The sequence below is a fragment of the Mesitornis unicolor genome, unplaced genomic scaffold, assembly GCF_000695765.1.
Source record: "Mesitornis unicolor isolate BGI_N332 unplaced genomic scaffold, ASM69576v1 scaffold9490, whole genome shotgun sequence".
NCBI lineage: Eukaryota > Metazoa > Chordata > Aves > Mesitornithiformes > Mesitornithidae > Mesitornis > Mesitornis unicolor.
The window spans coordinates 13,532-30,657 of NW_010156217.1; the positions used below are offsets into that span (position 1 = coordinate 13,532).

The 17,126-nt window shown below is 38.9% G+C and overlaps 1 protein-coding gene across 1 annotated transcript in view; it reads left to right on the plus strand.

Annotated features, from left to right (window-relative positions):
* PLD5 (phospholipase D family, member 5) overlaps positions 1 to 17,126 on the plus strand; it is a gene marked incomplete at its 5' end in the record, with an annotated part of 60,139 nt that overhangs the window by 2,247 nt on the left and 40,766 nt on the right. Inside the window, one exon of the mRNA XM_010183008.1 lies at positions 4,997 to 5,111. Coding sequence (XP_010181310.1) covers positions 4,997 to 5,111 — 115 coding nt within the window. The remainder of the gene's footprint in view (positions 1 to 4,996; positions 5,112 to 17,126) is intronic.

The window sequence follows — 17,126 nt, forward strand, 5'->3', positions numbered from 1 at the left end:
ACTTAGTGAGGGAGTTCTAGTTGTTCCTTGAATGATTCTTGTTTTATCAGAAACTAAGGTCGTTACCATTTTCCATATGGACCCACATCCTGCTCTATAACTAGCAATTTTCATTTTATGAATATTCAAGGCACATTGCAAAGCTAGGTTCTGTACAAGAGCGTTTCAACAGACGTGGATTTGTGAAAGAGAAAAGCTGAGTAGACTAGATTGCTTTTTCTTAATTAGTGGCTAAGTTTAGCTTTGTTCTCTGTATATGTGTTTATGTAGTTACATGCACACATACATGCATATGTATACCCACACATACACACATGCCTGCATGTCCATCTGAATATATAACCAGCCCTGGCTGACTGAGCTGCCCAGCTCACCACTGCTGGGCTCAGCTGCCCGAGTCCACGAGTCTGGTGAAATTGGGGTCTCGAGAGCAAAGACAGGATGCTGCAATGTTGTGCGCGCTTCCATGGCTTAGATGTTCAAGTAAAGCAATATTTGCTTGGCAAAGTCCCGACTAAGCTTTCTACACTTGCTTTTCTCATTCAGAAGAAAACCATGTGTTATTTGGGACCTAGTGTTGTCACCTGTGTGCATTTTCAAGCTGGCAGGGCAGTTGTCATGCAGAGGCTTTGAGATTTTTTGTGGAACGTGAACATGTGACTTCTCCAGTGGCAATCTGCTGTTTAGAGTGTTGAAGGACGATGGAAACAGACATGTTGAGGATAGCTCTTAATTCATTTGCAGTGAAGAGAGAGGTGAGCTTAAGATCGTGCCAATTTCATGATTTTTCACAATTCCTTTCCTCTGGCTCATCCCGTGTTTAGAAACTTTAACTGAGAGTTGCCTTTTATAGTTCCAGCAAGTCCTTCCTCACAAATTTAATTTTAAGTTTAACAAATAAGGATTAACACCAGCGTGGTTTATTGATCTTGCCACAGTTACAGTGCAGAAGTCAGCTATAGAGATTGTAGAGTATTTTCTTTTCTGTAAGCACATCTTTTCACAGACATCTCTTCAAGTGCTGGTATTTCCAGATGCAGCTAGTACAGACTGAGGCATAGAAAAGAAATAAAAACAGAGTTTTTGAAGTGAAAGCATTTTTAAGCTCTGAGTGAAATTCCAAAAATTGACATTCCCTCTCTTTTTGTTAGCTATTTTGCTGGAAGAATTTGAGGAGAGTGTTTGAGTTTCTCTGTTCTGCTTTAAATGGCAGAGTTAAATTTAGGGTTTCTTGATTTGTTTGCTCTATTGGTTTCTGCCAACATGCTATAATTTTAGTGATGTTTTATAGATATATCTAAAGGCTTGATCATAGGACAGCTATTTAAAATATTAGTAGAATTAAATCGAATAAATCCCCAAGAAAATTCTGGAAGTAACCGGTTTTATTTCTGTGGAAACAAAAAGGTAAATCTTATCTGAACTGTAGGAATCTAAGTTACTGAAAATTTAATTTTAGAGTACTTAAATAAATACAGTATTTTTGTGTTCATATCTCCCCTATTTTATTTTTAATGAGGAATGCATGCTGATAAAGAGCAACAGCAGGCAAGGGAAATCAGACAGACCAGGATCAGTCTGCCTAGTGACTGCTAAGAAATTGCTTTGGGGGCAATCTGGAGGCCTTTTGGTAATGATAACTAACTTATTTTAATAATAAAAATTAATTCTTTCTCCCAAACTGAGTATATCGAAATGATTCTGATCACTGTCACATAGTCGCGCTGCAGCCTGACATTGTCTGGCAAAGAGACTGTGGTCTGAATGACAGCACGAGGGTTGGCATTCAGCAGCAGCGTTTCGAGTGTGCTGACAGCAGTGACAAAACTCTTCAGACCTTCTGTCCCGTCTTTTTTCCTTTTCGTAGCACGAAACAGTAAAATTGCAAGTAAACATGTCAGAAAGTACAGAAACTGAGTTTCATACTAATATTAATGAGTAAGGAGGCCAGGTTCTTTAACAATGAAGGAAGAATATCCAGTACCCTACTTCACTATAGTACGTATAGGATTTTAAAAGCAAGCTGTGAATTTTTGATAGTTGCTTAGAACATCTAGACTAAGCCTTGTGTGTGTGTGAACGCTTGCTGAGGGAGGATGAGAGGGAAGGAATTCTCTCCAGTTCTGGCACAAGCTGGTGGGTTCGTATACCCATATAAAGACATGGATTTGTGCTGAGTACACTCCTACTCTGAACCATTACTACTTAAAGATGCTTTAAATGTTTTATCAATTTGAGGTTTCACCATAATTGGGCAAAAAAGGATATTATAAATGCACAGCTTGTGGTGTCCCTGGTGGGGAGTGAGATGTATTTTTGGAGAAGATGTCTCCATTGGGATGCCGGGCTGCACTCCAAGGGATGTGTTCTCCCGTAGGATGGGCTGTTCAGCTGGCAGCATGGCCAGTATGAGACAGCCAGGTGGTCCCTCAGGGATGCTGGCTTGGTCACATCAGGGCACAGTAAAATCAGGTGGAACTCAGGAAATGCTGCCCTGTTCTTTTTTTTTTTTCTTTATCTGAACTAAAATTGCTAGAGAAAGTCTAGGCTTGTTTATCAAAGCTTCTGTAAATCATATGTAAATAAAACCTTGTGCAAGTAGAAGTGAAATGGTAACAATATCTAAAAATAATTACCTTGGGGGGAAAAAAATGCAAAGAACCATCCCCTGAAACAAATTATTTTATCAGCTTTAGATGTTAACTTTCCAAGTATTTCATTAGTAGATCAGTTAATGCATTAATTCATATTGATAGTGCGGATCACTTGCCATCAAATTTGTGAATGTATTTTCCATGTTTATTTTTGTATGCTACAGATTTTTCCTATGCTTCTAGTCAAAATCAGGTTTTACAGATAAACAGAGGCACCTTGTTTTTTTGTTTAGGTTGTCTTTCTGCCTAGTAAATTAAATCAACACACAGAACCTTTCTGAATAGCAGTTTCTAGATATATAGCTACACACACACGCACATATATATATAAAAAATTTATGTCATGCAAGCCTTTTATGCCTTAATTTTCCCTGCCTCATTAATTCTTACCTCTGGTAACATCTGCCCCCCTTCTCCTTAAAAAAAATCAAAACCAACTTAGCCACTGATGTGAGAGTTAAAGATCCTTTTGCTTCGTGTTGAATGGGAGGGGAAGACACTCCTTGACTTGGCCTCAAGTTGTGCCAGGGGAGGTTTAGATTGGAAATTAGGAAAAAATTCTTCATTGAAAAGGTTATTAGGCACTGGAAGGGGCTGCCCAGGGATGTGGTGGAGTCACCATCCCTGGAGGGATTTAAAAGGTGGGGAGGGGAGGGGCTTAGAGACCTGGTTTAGTAGTGGACAGGTTATGGTTGGACGTGATGATCTTAAAGGTCTTTTTCAACCAAATGATTCTATGACTCACGCAGCAACTCAGTGTGGGCTCTGGGGTGTATAAGTTAAATCACAGAGGTTATTTCTTACAAATGAGACCACCTTTTCACCTCAAGAAATGCTGCATCTGAGTACAAGAAGCATTTGGAGCTTCATGCAAAGCATCTTTTTGGTTTCCTGTTCCATTAGCTGGAGTCTGATGCTTTTGTTATGGCAGGATCTTGTTGACTCTGAAGTTGCTGTGAGCCCTAGGATGAGCAGGGAGCTTTGCTGTGGATTTGAGCAAGGCATATATTATGAAAGTAAAACATAAACAGTCGTTCTGTGTTCCCACTGCAGTCTCTGGCTGCTCTGGAATTTTGAGCAAACTATTTTTAGGAGGATGGTTATTCTTATTTTGCCACATATATTCAAAATAAGTGAATATTAAAAAGTAGGTCTGTACTGTAGACAGGGTGAAGAGCTAATTTCTGTGGCTGCTTAATTTCCAGCAAGGCTCGAAGTGTTGATCTATGCAGGCATTACATGGTGGCCCTCCCCTGTCTGCTGCTTCTGGTTGTGATGTGGGTGAAGGGCTTCTCTCTGTGTTGATGGTCCATGCTGTGTCAGGTTGTATCGCCCCATACTGCTTTTGCATTGGCCATTTTTGTGGAATAGAATGTTACTTTTAAAGTCTTTAGAAGTAACAATCTATATGGAGAATTTTCTAAGGTGGTTCTGTGAAAAGTTGATATTACTTTTGCTTTTTTGTTTTACCTTTACCTTGGGGCCAGCATTATATTGAGTCTCAAGTGAGCTGCGTAGGTAGGGCAGGCATTTTGATATCTGACCGAACCCAAAGTTTTTGTGTATTTGGCTACTAGTTATAACTGATGCCTGCTGTAGTAGGAATGGCAGTAAGGAAACGGGCTCTAACTGTGGTTGTAGTAATGCTGCACAGTAGTGGTACATTGGATATTTAATTCTTGGCATCCTGTAGTTAGATGCTTCTAACTAAGCATATTCCTTTAAGTTAAAATATTGAATCTCAAAATTAAATATTTACTGTGCAATTGGAAGGTCTACTTTTTGTTTCTTGGATGTGGAAAAATGCAGTGATTTAATATTTTTCATGTGAGACATATATCTTGATTTCTGTTTTAACGAATTTCTAGTTCAGTATGAGATTCTCTTTTTTTGTTCTGTGTTATAAATAGGGCTTAAGTAATAAAGTTATAACAGTGGAAAAAGCAGTAGCATTATTGTTTTCCTTCCTGGTACAACTCATCTAAAGGTGAGCGTTGGCACCACTTGAAACTATATTGTACTATGGTTAGAACCACTTACAAAAAAAAAAAATCATTCGGTACAGAAGAAGTGTGATTAACTCTTTTCCTTGCACTTTTTATCCTGATTTAACAGAATGTAATTATTTAGAAGAAAGTTAGTGTAAAAATATGTTCATGCAGCATTAAAAAACTGGACACTTCGTTCTCTGCATGTCACCTGTCATCAATAGTACTGCAGTCTGGGAAGAGGAAGGAGCAAGTTGTACAATATATTTTTATTTTAGCATGCATCTTAATTTGGTGATGTGCTGTTTAAACAATTCTGTGTCTTACGTCCTCTTCTTTTAATGTTCTTCCTAGGGTCAGCGTCTTTTTGAAAAATTGCTTGAACTGGCATCCCAAAATATTGAGATAAAACTAGTGAGTGACATACTGCCCGTGGAATCAAAGGTATTAAACGACTTGAAAACAAAGGGTAAGACCAAGGTCTTTATGTTGTTATGCCATTGACTGCCATGTAATATTCCTTTTACTTAAATAGTAGACTCAGAGGATGTATAAAACGCACACTCTTGGGTTAGCACTGTTACCCTATAATCCTTTAGCTTTCTCTGGTTCATAGCTATAAAAATTCTGAAACTCTTGCTGCAATTGGAGATGTGTGCAGTTTGCAAAGGGGTCTAAAAGGTGGTGCAGTAATTAGGGCCATGATTAAACTCATTACAGCTGTTCAAACAGTTGGCAGTGTAACCTGGGAGCCTGCTGTCATACCTTGTGGGACAAGATAGCTTCCTTTTTTCAGTAATGGCAAAAGAAACTAATAAAACAACATTTATGGTACTGATTATTCTGAAGCACTGAAAAATAGACCATCAGTCAGTTTTAGCCAGCTGGCGAGGCTTTCTGTGCTACATGTATTTATTTCTTAGGTCCCTGCTCTCCGAATTGTTGTTTTGAGCCTTAAAATTCCTATCCAGAGAGGGATTACACACTGGCACCACATGACTAAACTTGCTTTATGTAAAACTGTGTGAAAAAATAGCAAAGAGAGTTTAAGAAATACTGAAACAAACTAGATTCTCTTAGGAGGTCTAACTATGTTGCACAAGCTTCTCCTGCATAGTATTACACTGATGATCTCTATAATCTGATAAAAGCATGATTTTAAGGGTGGGATACATTTTGAAAAGGGCAAAAAGAACCTCTATATTTTGATGGTGTTCATTTTTGACACAGATTACCCAATGGATCTTAAAGGGAATCCTAAAAACTGAATTAAGCAAAGCAGTTGCTATGTGTGGTGGCACCCTAACGTAATCCATCTGTGGTAAAGAGCAAAGAACACCCCTTACCACCATAAATCAGTATTTATTTGTTTAAATTCTTTGTAATCTTCTGCCTGGGCAAGTAAAAGGAAATTACTAATGGAAGTCCTGGTCCTTTAAAGTCATCATGTTTTGATCAAGACTGCTATGTTATTTAAATGTAACTGCAGAGACTTGTCATTTCATGACACTGCCTATTCCAGGGCTTTGGTTATTTCTGCTACGTAACCAAAAGTGATATCGATCCTTTGATAACCAGTAAGAATATACCAGCTTTGTCAGACATCTGTGAAGTAAGGGATTACCTTTTTTTAATATTAGTGTTAGTGACACTTTCTTTGAAAAAATGTTTTCTTTTCCCCGTGGTTCTAGTGTCCCAAGCTCCCACCAGTCAGAGGAGATGAGAGGTAGGGCCTCTACATTTATATTGATCTACCTGGCAGTAGATACTTTGACTGTCATTTATTGCGAATACTCAATATCAAAAACTATCCTCTTTCAAAAAAACATGAGCAAAAAATTAAGCTAGTAAGGAGAGCCGTGTTTCTTATTAACACTTCCTTCAGTTTATGTGAGAATTAATCAGACCTGTGAGCTTTTTGAACAAGCAAACAAACAGAACATTGGCTTTTACAATTTTACTAGCTTCAGTTTTCCTTAGGCCTTGTTCAGGAAATTTTAGAATATTCAAATGAAGTTACCAATATATGTGAGTGCTCTGAGCTACGAAGAATTGGAGCAAGTCACTCTTATGTAGTAATTTTTGTGAGTTTTCCTGTCATCATCTTTGAATCCTGTCATCATAGCTATCATTATGTACTGTTGACCTTTTTCAAAGATCAATATTATAACTTCTTGATTTTCTCACAATTAGTTGTTTTTTTCCCCATTCCATGTTTTGGTTTGCTTATTTCTACGAATTCTGATATTTTTTTTTAGAATGTCTTGATTATGATGTAGTGATTACCAGCTCTGTTGCCAGTCTTTCACCTGCATTTAGGTTTGTTGTTTGGTTTTTATCTCCAGAACAGCTGGTAAATCTTTATTTGGTTCTGCATTCCTGGAAAGAGAAGTTAGTTTTAACATTGTCAGATTTAGTTATCTTAATTTTATGTTGAAATGAGCAGACCTTGTACGAGCAGCAGATTCATGGTATGTCCTGCTTATGTCCATTAGAAGCTAACCAGTAGGCTAGCTTAAAAAAAAAATCTACCTCAATTTCCATTAGTTCAGTAATATTAATAACACAGTAAATGGAAAATGTATCTATATCAGCCTTTTTCATGTCCCCTGGAGAAAGAATTACTGTTACCTACTACCATAGTCTTAGCTGAGGACAAACTTTTCATTTAGCTTTGCTGTGCTATCCTGGAAGATCTGCCTGCTGAAATTATTGATCTCTTTGCTTGTGAGGCACTGGCCACTTGAATCCTCACCAATCAGTCAGAATTAATCCTTGAAAGGGAACTGTGCATCAGCATTTGGACACGTATATTCATGAAAATAACTAATTTTTTTTCTATGCAACTGGTCAGATTTACCTTGGAAACTATTGCCATGCACCTTTTGTAATACAAATGTTCCTCTTATGGGAAAGCAAGCAGTAAATATATAAATATCTCAGCCAAGTCTCTCTCAATATGGAGAGCCAGAACACATTTGGCTGAACTGGCAGTGTCTGAATTTGGGCTGTCCTAAACATGAGACATTTCCTGTTGCACAGAGAAGGTGGAAGAGCCTTGCCTTTCTTTGCAGCAGATTGGGTGATCAGAACCCCAGAGCTGTGCCCACAGGCTGGTTCCTGGGGGCAGGATGGGGGATGATTTGGGTGGCAGCCCCAGGATGTACATGTTGATGCACTGCTGAGGAGCCTTTAAGGATGCTGCATTTCCCAAGCTCGTGGTTACCTACCTCACGCTGCGCCTTCAGGTAGTGTGCCCGCTCTGACTTCAGTAGCCCAGGCAAAAGTCTTAGTCTTGAGACACTGGCACGGGTTTATTTGTGGTTGCTTGAAGAACTATACTTGGTCAGCCATATTGCCTCATGCAGTGGTTTTTTTCATACTAGGAACCATGATAAGTTACAGCCCCCTTTCCTCTCCCCATTTCTGAAGTACTGTAGCAAGCAGCTTTGGTAGACCCTTTGCAAGCCAGGGGTGCATCCTGGAGTCCTCCCTACACATCCTTCCACTCCAGCAGCCATCCCTACTGATTAATACAGGAAAAAGTTGAAATCTGACTTCAGATTTGAGCTGATGGGGTAAGAGAAAGAATGCCTTATGTGGCTGGGAGAGCAGAACTGAACTGAGGTAGAGGAAAATAAAATTAGTAACTTACAGTTGCAATGTTGGTACAGATACCTGAGCTAGCTGTGAACCTAACCTGCAGTTTTGTCGCCACTGTTAACCCTTTTTTTTTGCCATGTCTTTGCTGTCCTGACTCTTGAGCTATCTGTGAACCAGAGTAGCTTGATTACAGAAGCAGCCTAGCAGCTGCAGCTTGAATTGTGGATTGATTTACTGCGCTAACACAAAACACACCTAGAGCTGTGGTGACAGAAGCCTCCAAGTGCTGAGATAATGTACATTTGCTAATAACTGCTGCACTGTGGGAGTGTTATTTAGTGGCAAAATTAAGCATGTGGAAATGAGGAAATACTAGTCCCAGAACATATATTTATGATAGAATTTAATTACATTATCAGATTCTGTATTTTGCATAGAATACCTGACTGGTACTTTCTGTAATGTTACCACATTAATCAGAAGTTTTTCGCTTGTATTGAATGAGAATATGACGAACACTTAATGGCTAAGGCAGACAATGCTCATTCAGGGGGTATTATTTCTGCTGGTAATGGCTAGAATCTTTTTTAATCTTCATATTTAATGCATGTCTCCAGGCTTGCTTTATTCTACATCTGCCAGATCCTGCACTGAATGCAGAATTATTAATTTCCTCATAGGCTTTTCTGTGCTGCTTCTCACTGTGGTATCCGAGAGCACTACAAATACAGTATTAACGAATTTCTCTTTACAACATCACTGTTAGGTGAGGTTGCCTGCTGTTTCTGTCTCTCAGGGACAACTAGCAATTATTAATGGCAGCACAGGCATCAGAAGCCAGATCTAAGCATTTGTTTCCTATAGTCATAATTTTAAAAATGCATATTTGTAATTTTTGAAAAATCAACCACATATTAGTTCTTCCAGCTCATGATGTCAAAATTATTCCTAAACAGGCTATAAATGACAATGTTATTTTTATAGGACCTTTTGTACTATGCAGTCCTAGGGTGTGAAGTCTTGCTTCTCTGTAGTTAATGATAAAGCTATTTATCACTTTCACATATGTAATACAAATACTATGACCATATGTGTATGACTCTCTTGTGCAAGGTAGATCTGCCTGTAGGCAAAATTTGGCTCACTGTGCAAACAAACACGTTCTTCTTTATCCTCCCAGTGCTGTGACAGCAGCTTATTAATGCTTGTTTTCAAGGTTATTGTTTTAGCCTTTTCTCAGCTGTGGTTCAGTCTACTAGATTGCAACATTTCTTGTAACCCTCCCTTTCCTTACACGTAATTATGTACCAGGCTTTGTTCCTCAGCAAAATTTGAATAGTATTGTCTCCAATTAGCAGGTTGTTGTATCATTTCTTATGTGTAGAGAATCTAAATCCCTTACTAATTACGATCTAATTTTAGCTGACAGTGTTCATGCCTTTTAAGACATGCCAATGGATTTCTTTTCTTTAATTTGCATTGCTTTGTTTGCCTTTTTCCCAATACTCCCTTTTCATGAACCATTTTTTCATGTATTTGCAAGGAATTCTTTTTGTTTTGTCAGTGCTGACTTAGGCAGATATGAAAAGACGAGTCTGTCCATGTCACAATGTGATTTCAAAAAAAATAAATATATATATATCAGCTAACTCTACTAATAGCTATTGAATGTTAGTAATGAAACTGGAGAATAATAGAAAGTCTTTGTGCTAAGGCAGAATCTAATCACTAGATCAGCAGTCTGTGCACATTTGCTCAGGATTACACCCTCTTCTCTTAACCAGATACAACCAGAACATCTCCATTCAGGCAGGTGTTCTGTCACCTAGACCTCTTCCTACCTGAAAAGGGGAATTGGGAAAAGGAGACCTGTAGGTTGAAATGGAAACAGATTTAATCCCAGCGAAACGAGGACACAGAAACTAAAAAGTTCTGTTATTGCAGGGACACAAAGAAATGAGTATAAAGTGGAGCTCTAGAAGCTTTTTGTGCTTTTATTTGTGCGCTTTAGATTGCAAACACTAAACAGATACCATTCAATGACAAATCTGTTTATATCTGGGCAGCTGCATGATCCAGGCCTCCTCTTTGCCCTTACCACCGTATGTTGTCCCTGCCTTCTTCCTTGCACCAGTGATTATGTGGTAAGACAGTTCAGGGGGCTGTTTTGGCTAGAGACTGCTTTTTTTTGGCTGGCTTAGATGTCATTTGCATTAGATTTCTGCATTACTCCGTGTATGATCTCACAGGCATAAATGCTGAGTGCAACACAGAGATAGGAACCACGTAGCTGGGGTTGGCAAGGGAGGTAGGACCACTGAAACCTGGTTTAGATAGGCTTAATCTGCCATGCACCAGAAAGCTCAGAATTTATGTAACACCTAGTGACTTTTAGTGGTTTTGGTTTTCCTCGTACTTTTGTTTTAATGAAGTTTTTGCACAATGAAAAGCAATTTTGAATATGGTTTATATATCAGATGAAATGTGTTTAGTCCCATATTCTGTCCGCTTCTGTTGGCATGCCTAAGGTGCTGCATAGTTTTAGAGCAGTGTTGCTTGCGGGACATGAGTTGTTCTTACCTTTGGCCACAATTGTGTTCCTTTTCCCTGTCTACTTGTGTGGGAATGAGATGATGATGTCATATTTTTAACATGCTATAGAAGGACTGAAAAACTTGTATTATGCCGTAGAAAAGATGGAGATTACTTGGGAACCTCAGTCCAGCTTCTTCTTACAAACCAAATATGAGTTGGAGCACTTCTATTAAGCTAGAGCCTTTTGTATACTGCAAACCCTAGGAAATGTGGAGTTCACCATTTGGGAGAAACTAGAACTTGTCTGTGGAAAAGATACAGCTATAGGAGTAAGAGAGGGCGTTTCTTGATAAGTTTCTCTGGGCCTATAAGATGTTTGGGTTGTGGGGGACTTGGGTTTTTGTGAAACTGTTTGTAGAGTAAACCATGGTGATACTGATTTGCATTCAGCCCAGAATATTTGGTTTCAATATCAGACAAAATGTTCCAAATATGGGGACAGATGACTGTGACAATTTTAAGAAGGAAGTAGGCAAGCCTCTTTGAGAAGTGGCCTCATGAGTATTTGGCTCTGGTGCATGGGAAAGGTCTAGATTGTTTTTAATAGTTCCATAATGATTTGGAAGGAGAACTTATGTGTTTAAGTGCATTCATCTCAACATAAAGAAGAAAGAGGTTTTTTACAGTAAGAACAAATATTCATTGGAACAGCCTCTCCAGGGATGTGGTAGGACCCGCATCACTGGAGATCTTCAAGATGTGACAGAACAGGATGCTGGATCATAGAATCATAGAATAATTTTCTAAAACTCTTAAGTTATACCCTAAAATATGGGAGTGTTCAAAAGGCAGCTATTGAAAATTGTACTGCAAGGCCTTTGACATCTGATTTTAAATTCATTTTTATATTTTGATTTATTATTAATCAGGCCTTGTTCCTTTTCTATTATTATTATTTTATATTCCTTGGGTACCCACAACAGAGTAGATGCACGCTTTGATTTAGATTTTATTAGTTTCTGATGGAGAGTGTTTCCTGCTATTTTCTCAATACCTTTCAGCCTGTAACAAGCAATCTTAAAGCCAGTTCCAAGGTGAAAGTTCTTATTATGTTCTTTATCTTTTAGAACCTGCATAATAACTTCGACATTCTGCATTATGAGAAATTTCAAGCAGAATTTCCAAAATTGGTTGCATCCCATCTTACAAGAAAGAAGCAGGTACCAGTTTTGCATCAGAGATTCAAGCATTTGACTATTTAGATAACATTTAGGCACTTTTAAGATGCTAGGTGTTTAGTAGAAACATAATCATAATTCTTCAGCTTTGAAATTTGTTAATGAAAAAGTCTTTCATGGTAGATTGATCAGTATTTTAGTACATAATGTTGGTTTGCAAATGTCCTTGCACTTGAGTCTGTTACTGATGCATGTGTATTCATGGATTTGACAGAAATGGGCACTGCCGTATTTCCCAAGCTCCAGCACAACTAGGAGTGTTGGTAATCAGCCATCTTGGGAACAGCCAAATTTGTCTGGCAGGAACTAGGCAGGTCCAACAGGTTCATACCACAGGGATCATCTCAAGTCTTGCTTGATCGTTCACATGCTGGACTCTTCCTGCATGTGGTAGTTGGTTTGAGTCACTGACACTTTTTAGTACAGAGGAACCAATAACGGATGGCATTAGCAGGAATTATTTGTGACATTTTTAAAACATATGGATAGCATGCAAGTTCCTACCTACAGTTACTAGAAGAGCTGCTAAGAGCTGCCAGGGCCATCTGAGCTCCAAAAACATTTGTTAGGTAGCTTTGCACTCTTTGCAGAAATTTTGGCACCCCATGCTTTCTCCTGTATGCAAAAGCACTAATGCTGTCTCATCCTGAAAAGAGATGAAGGCTAATGGCCTACATAGGGGTTCGAAGAAAGCAGGTTCATTTATTGTCGGTGAATTTTGTCTTGTCCATTCATGTGATTCCCACATATCCACTTGAAGCCTGACTCTCTTCCTAGAACTGTGCCTTGGTCAGTCACAGCAGTATGAGTTGGTATAGTTTTGATTGCCACTGTTTGCGAGCAGACTTCAGCCTTCCCAGAGTTGGTGAGTCTTTGGTCTCTCACCTTGTTCAAGATTTTTATGTCATCTAGACTGAAATGCAGCTACAAACCTGGGCAGCTCTGAGAAGACCATCTTCTGAAGGGATGTGACACAGACATTTGTATCTCTAAAGCTGTGTGCGTGTTTTTCCCATCTAGCTTCTTTGCTGCCTAGCTCAATCAACAGAACACTTCTGCTTCAAACCTGCAATGAACTGAACTTGCTGGTAATCTCCTGTATCAGTTTTCAAATTAACCTTAGGCTTCTACAGCATTTTGATGTGTTGTGAATTTTTACACAGCCTAATGGTTGGAAAGTAAATTATATTAAACTTGTAAAGTAATTCAACTGAAAGGAAAGACCCCAGAATGATATTTCTATGTCACTCTCCATAATTTCCATCACTTATTGCACAGCCTTATGAAGTGATTGTCTCTAATGCTTACACTTGAGAACAGTGCATTCAGCATCTTTTACTTCCTTTGCACAGAATATTAACTATTTATAGTCTGCAAATATTATTTATTATGTAGAGCAGGAATTGACAGTCGCTTCAGTAGTTAAAAACAAAACAGGTCCCTACTCTTGATGCTGTTAATCTCAGTAGTCATGTTTGCATAAAGTAATGGGAAAAATACCAGCAGAGTTATAGGACTACGTAATATCTATACCAAGCTTCAAAATCATGTCAAAAGAACATTATGGTGGTTGCAATGTCAAGCTTTCAAAAATAACAGTTCCTGAGCAAAGGGTCACTGAGCAACTGTTCTCAGCCATAAGGCAGTGGAAACAAACTGAAAGTCATGGGGTCAGAAAAACTGCATGCTTACAGCAGGATTGTAACAACTGAAACAAGCGGAGGACAATATTCCCCTTCCTCTGTATGTCCTTTTAGCAATTTGTAGGTTAGGAACTGCCTTGTCACACAGTTCAGCATTCTGTTGTGGTGTCTGGATTATTTTTTCCTTTAATTTGTGCAATCACTTGTGAATCTGTTTGTATTTTCAACATCCACAAAACACTACGCACAGTAGCAATGTGTTCTGCAGCTTCAGTATCTATATTTCCTCCAAATATTTTCTATTCACTTTATATTTTTTTATTCACTTTACATAGTTTATATAGTATTTATCTTGCCTGAGATTAATTTTGCTTTTCTCTCTTTCCTTCCCTCTCTTTCCTTTTCTCGCTTGGACTCAAATCTACTTGTTGAAGGATACCATTTTATCTCTAACATTCTTCTTCAGCTTCTCTTTTAACTGTCCTTGCATCAGCTCTTGGGAGATAGGTATATGGTGTTGCTAACCGTATACATTTATCCTGAGTCTCTATTACAATATTTTCAAGTATTGCCAGGAAACTTTGGCCTTTGATTTTTCTCTTAACATACATCCTTATATTATGAAGATCTCCTTTCTGAAATTAAACGCTACCGGAATGGGCTTGTGGGCTGCAGGTGGTGTTGTGACAGAGACAGTGAGCTGGAGTACCGCATGGTTGTCCTGACAGGAGCTTTTTGGTAGTTACAGCTTGAATCAGTACTCTGCAGGGCTCAAACCCAGAGTAGCTTCTCAGCTTGTGCATTCTCTAATTGGTCTATGAAGCAATCTTTTATGGTATGTAAAAATATATTCTCTGTATCATGTCTTTTTGTACTATCAAGCTGCTTGCAGTTATGATACAGACTTTAGTTGAATATCACATAATCTTCCCGCCGGATACTATCAGATTCAGTGCACGGGGATTCTTATGCTCATGCAAGGATGTGTAGAGTATTTTATTTCACTATCATTTTCATTGTGTTGTATCTTCTTTTTCTTACCAAACACTAGTCGAGAGCTCATTTGAGGACAAACTTATTTCCTCTTTTTTTCCTGTGGTAAAAGGATTGCTTCATTTATATCCAAGAATAAATTTTCATGATGCTCCCAGCAAAAGGAGGAATAGCTTAGTTCCCATTTTACAGATGAAGAAATAAGACACAGGTAAGAGCTAAGACTTCCACTTATTTTGTTGTCAGTTTGTGGCACACACAATCTGTTGCTTGTTTTGATTGAGTTTTTTTAAAGGGTATTCAGCACGTAATATGTATCAGTGTCATTGTGAACAAGGTTAGACCCCAAGACCTCAAACTAAGTCCTCAGAAAATGAAACATGCACCAGCCCTGCCCTGCCCTCTCTCATGCAGAGTGACTTTCTGGAACATCAACAGTGGGATCCAATTATTCTGCCTAGTTTCAAGCAACTTAAAATATGAGACTGTCCTTTTTCTCTTGAATCCTAGCCTTATTTTCTCCATTCATTTTGTCTTCTGTAACACACGAGAGAGGTCCCACAGCAGCAGTCTTTATTCCAAGGACCTGATCCTCCCTGCAAGCAGAGCTGTCTCCTGAGCTCCATATGACCCCATTAAAGTCCAGTACTGCTTTCTGTTTGATCTTTCATTTGTTTCATGCAGGAGTTGCCTTCTTGCCTGTGCATTCACCATACTTCATATCAATATTCAACCATGTTCACCATCAAATCTTTATCATTTCCAGTTTACATGCATTTTATAGTGCAAATCTAATTGATTTCCTTTCCCATTTCTTGTCTTGCTGCACCACACTCTGATCCCTCAGGCTTTCCTGGCTGTGCTGCTTCAGGTGGGCTTCTGAACCAACAGCAGCACTTCCTCCTGCTGCTTAGGGTGAGTGCGGTGAAGGGACTGGTACCAAGTCCGCAATGTGGTTATTAGGACTAGAAGTGCATGTGCTGTCTTCTGGCCTTGCTTTTTTTAGGATCCCAGTGTGCAGCTGCCAGCAGCCCAGTTATGCAGCCCTTCTCCTGTACCCTGCTGCCATCCTGGGTGGCTCTGAACTGGTTTGTCTCTTGTGTCCTCGAGCTGGCTCTGTCTGTCCTGGATAGTTTCGAGAAGAAAGGAGAGTCCCACAGATCTGGTTCTCCACCTGTCCAAGATGTCCCAGAGAAGTAAAATAGCTCTATTCCTGTCCTTCACAGACAGGACAGGTGATATTTACACTGGAGAAATGAGGTGACACTGGGACACTAAAATCCTCCACAATTTCAGTGTACTGTCACTTTTATTGACTCTGTATCGTGTGTGTCCTTCACCCAGCTAATATGGAGTCATGGCTTCCTTTTATTTTGCTTTCTACATTTCAAATGTAGATGTGGATGAAAGTCAGTCTGTGTTAAAAAGCTGCTAACTGACAAGCTATTGATTTGTTTCCCCTATGTATTTCCTCAAAGACAGGGCCCTTTTTACCATACCAGTTTTTCTGTCCTTAGATCACTGTGTGGATTTTTCTGCTTTTGATATTGGGGCATGCCCATTTGTCTTTTTAGAGTGTCTCCATTTGAATGTATGAAGTATCAGGGTGACGAAACCAGAATGCTGAAGCCCTCAAAAATGCATCTGATGGGCTGGTCAGAACAACGGTAAATCAAGCGTGAGTCTGGTACAGCAGAGCTGCAGTGTCTATTCTGCATGCTTGCTTTTATAAAAGAATAGACTGTAAAAGTGGTAAGAAACAAAAGCTCTGCTTTTGTTGTTGTTTGGGCTGAGAAAGCAAGAAGAAATTCGCAGAGTCCTAATCTGCAACAACCATCAGTAATCTCCTGTCTTTATTTGGGTTGTATATCATGAGTTAAAATCTGCCGGAGTTCTAGCACATGCTAAATAAATTAAAATTAGGACCAAACTTGGCACCCCAAAATTGTGGTTAGCCTTAAAACTCTTAAGGAAAAGTATTTTTCCCTTTCACAAATTTATTTGTAAAGGCTTGGAGAATATATCATTCTGCTTATGTAGTTAGAAAATAAAGTTGTTCCTTAAGTAATTGGAGAGTGGGGGAGTGAAGTAATAACTGAATGAATATATGTGATAAATGAAAAAATGAATGGGAAAGGACGAAAGTGAAATGATGAACTGAAGATGAAGTGGGAGAGAGTGAAGGAGAGGGAGAAAGAATGACGTGGAGTGAGACTAGTGGGGAAAATGAAATAAAGAGGAGGAATGAATCAGATGAAAGAGAAGAGCAGAAACAGAAATCTGAGTAATTAATTTCGGAAAAGATCAGAAAAGAATGCTGGCAAAAGGTGAAGTGTGTTCTTGGTGAGCTTGTGACAACAGAGATGAAAGAAAAATAATTGGAATTGAGATAGGGATGGTCTGAAAAAAATAGAGAAGTCAAAGCGTGACTTGGCAGGATAATAGAACAGAATCATAAGAAAGAAGTAGGGA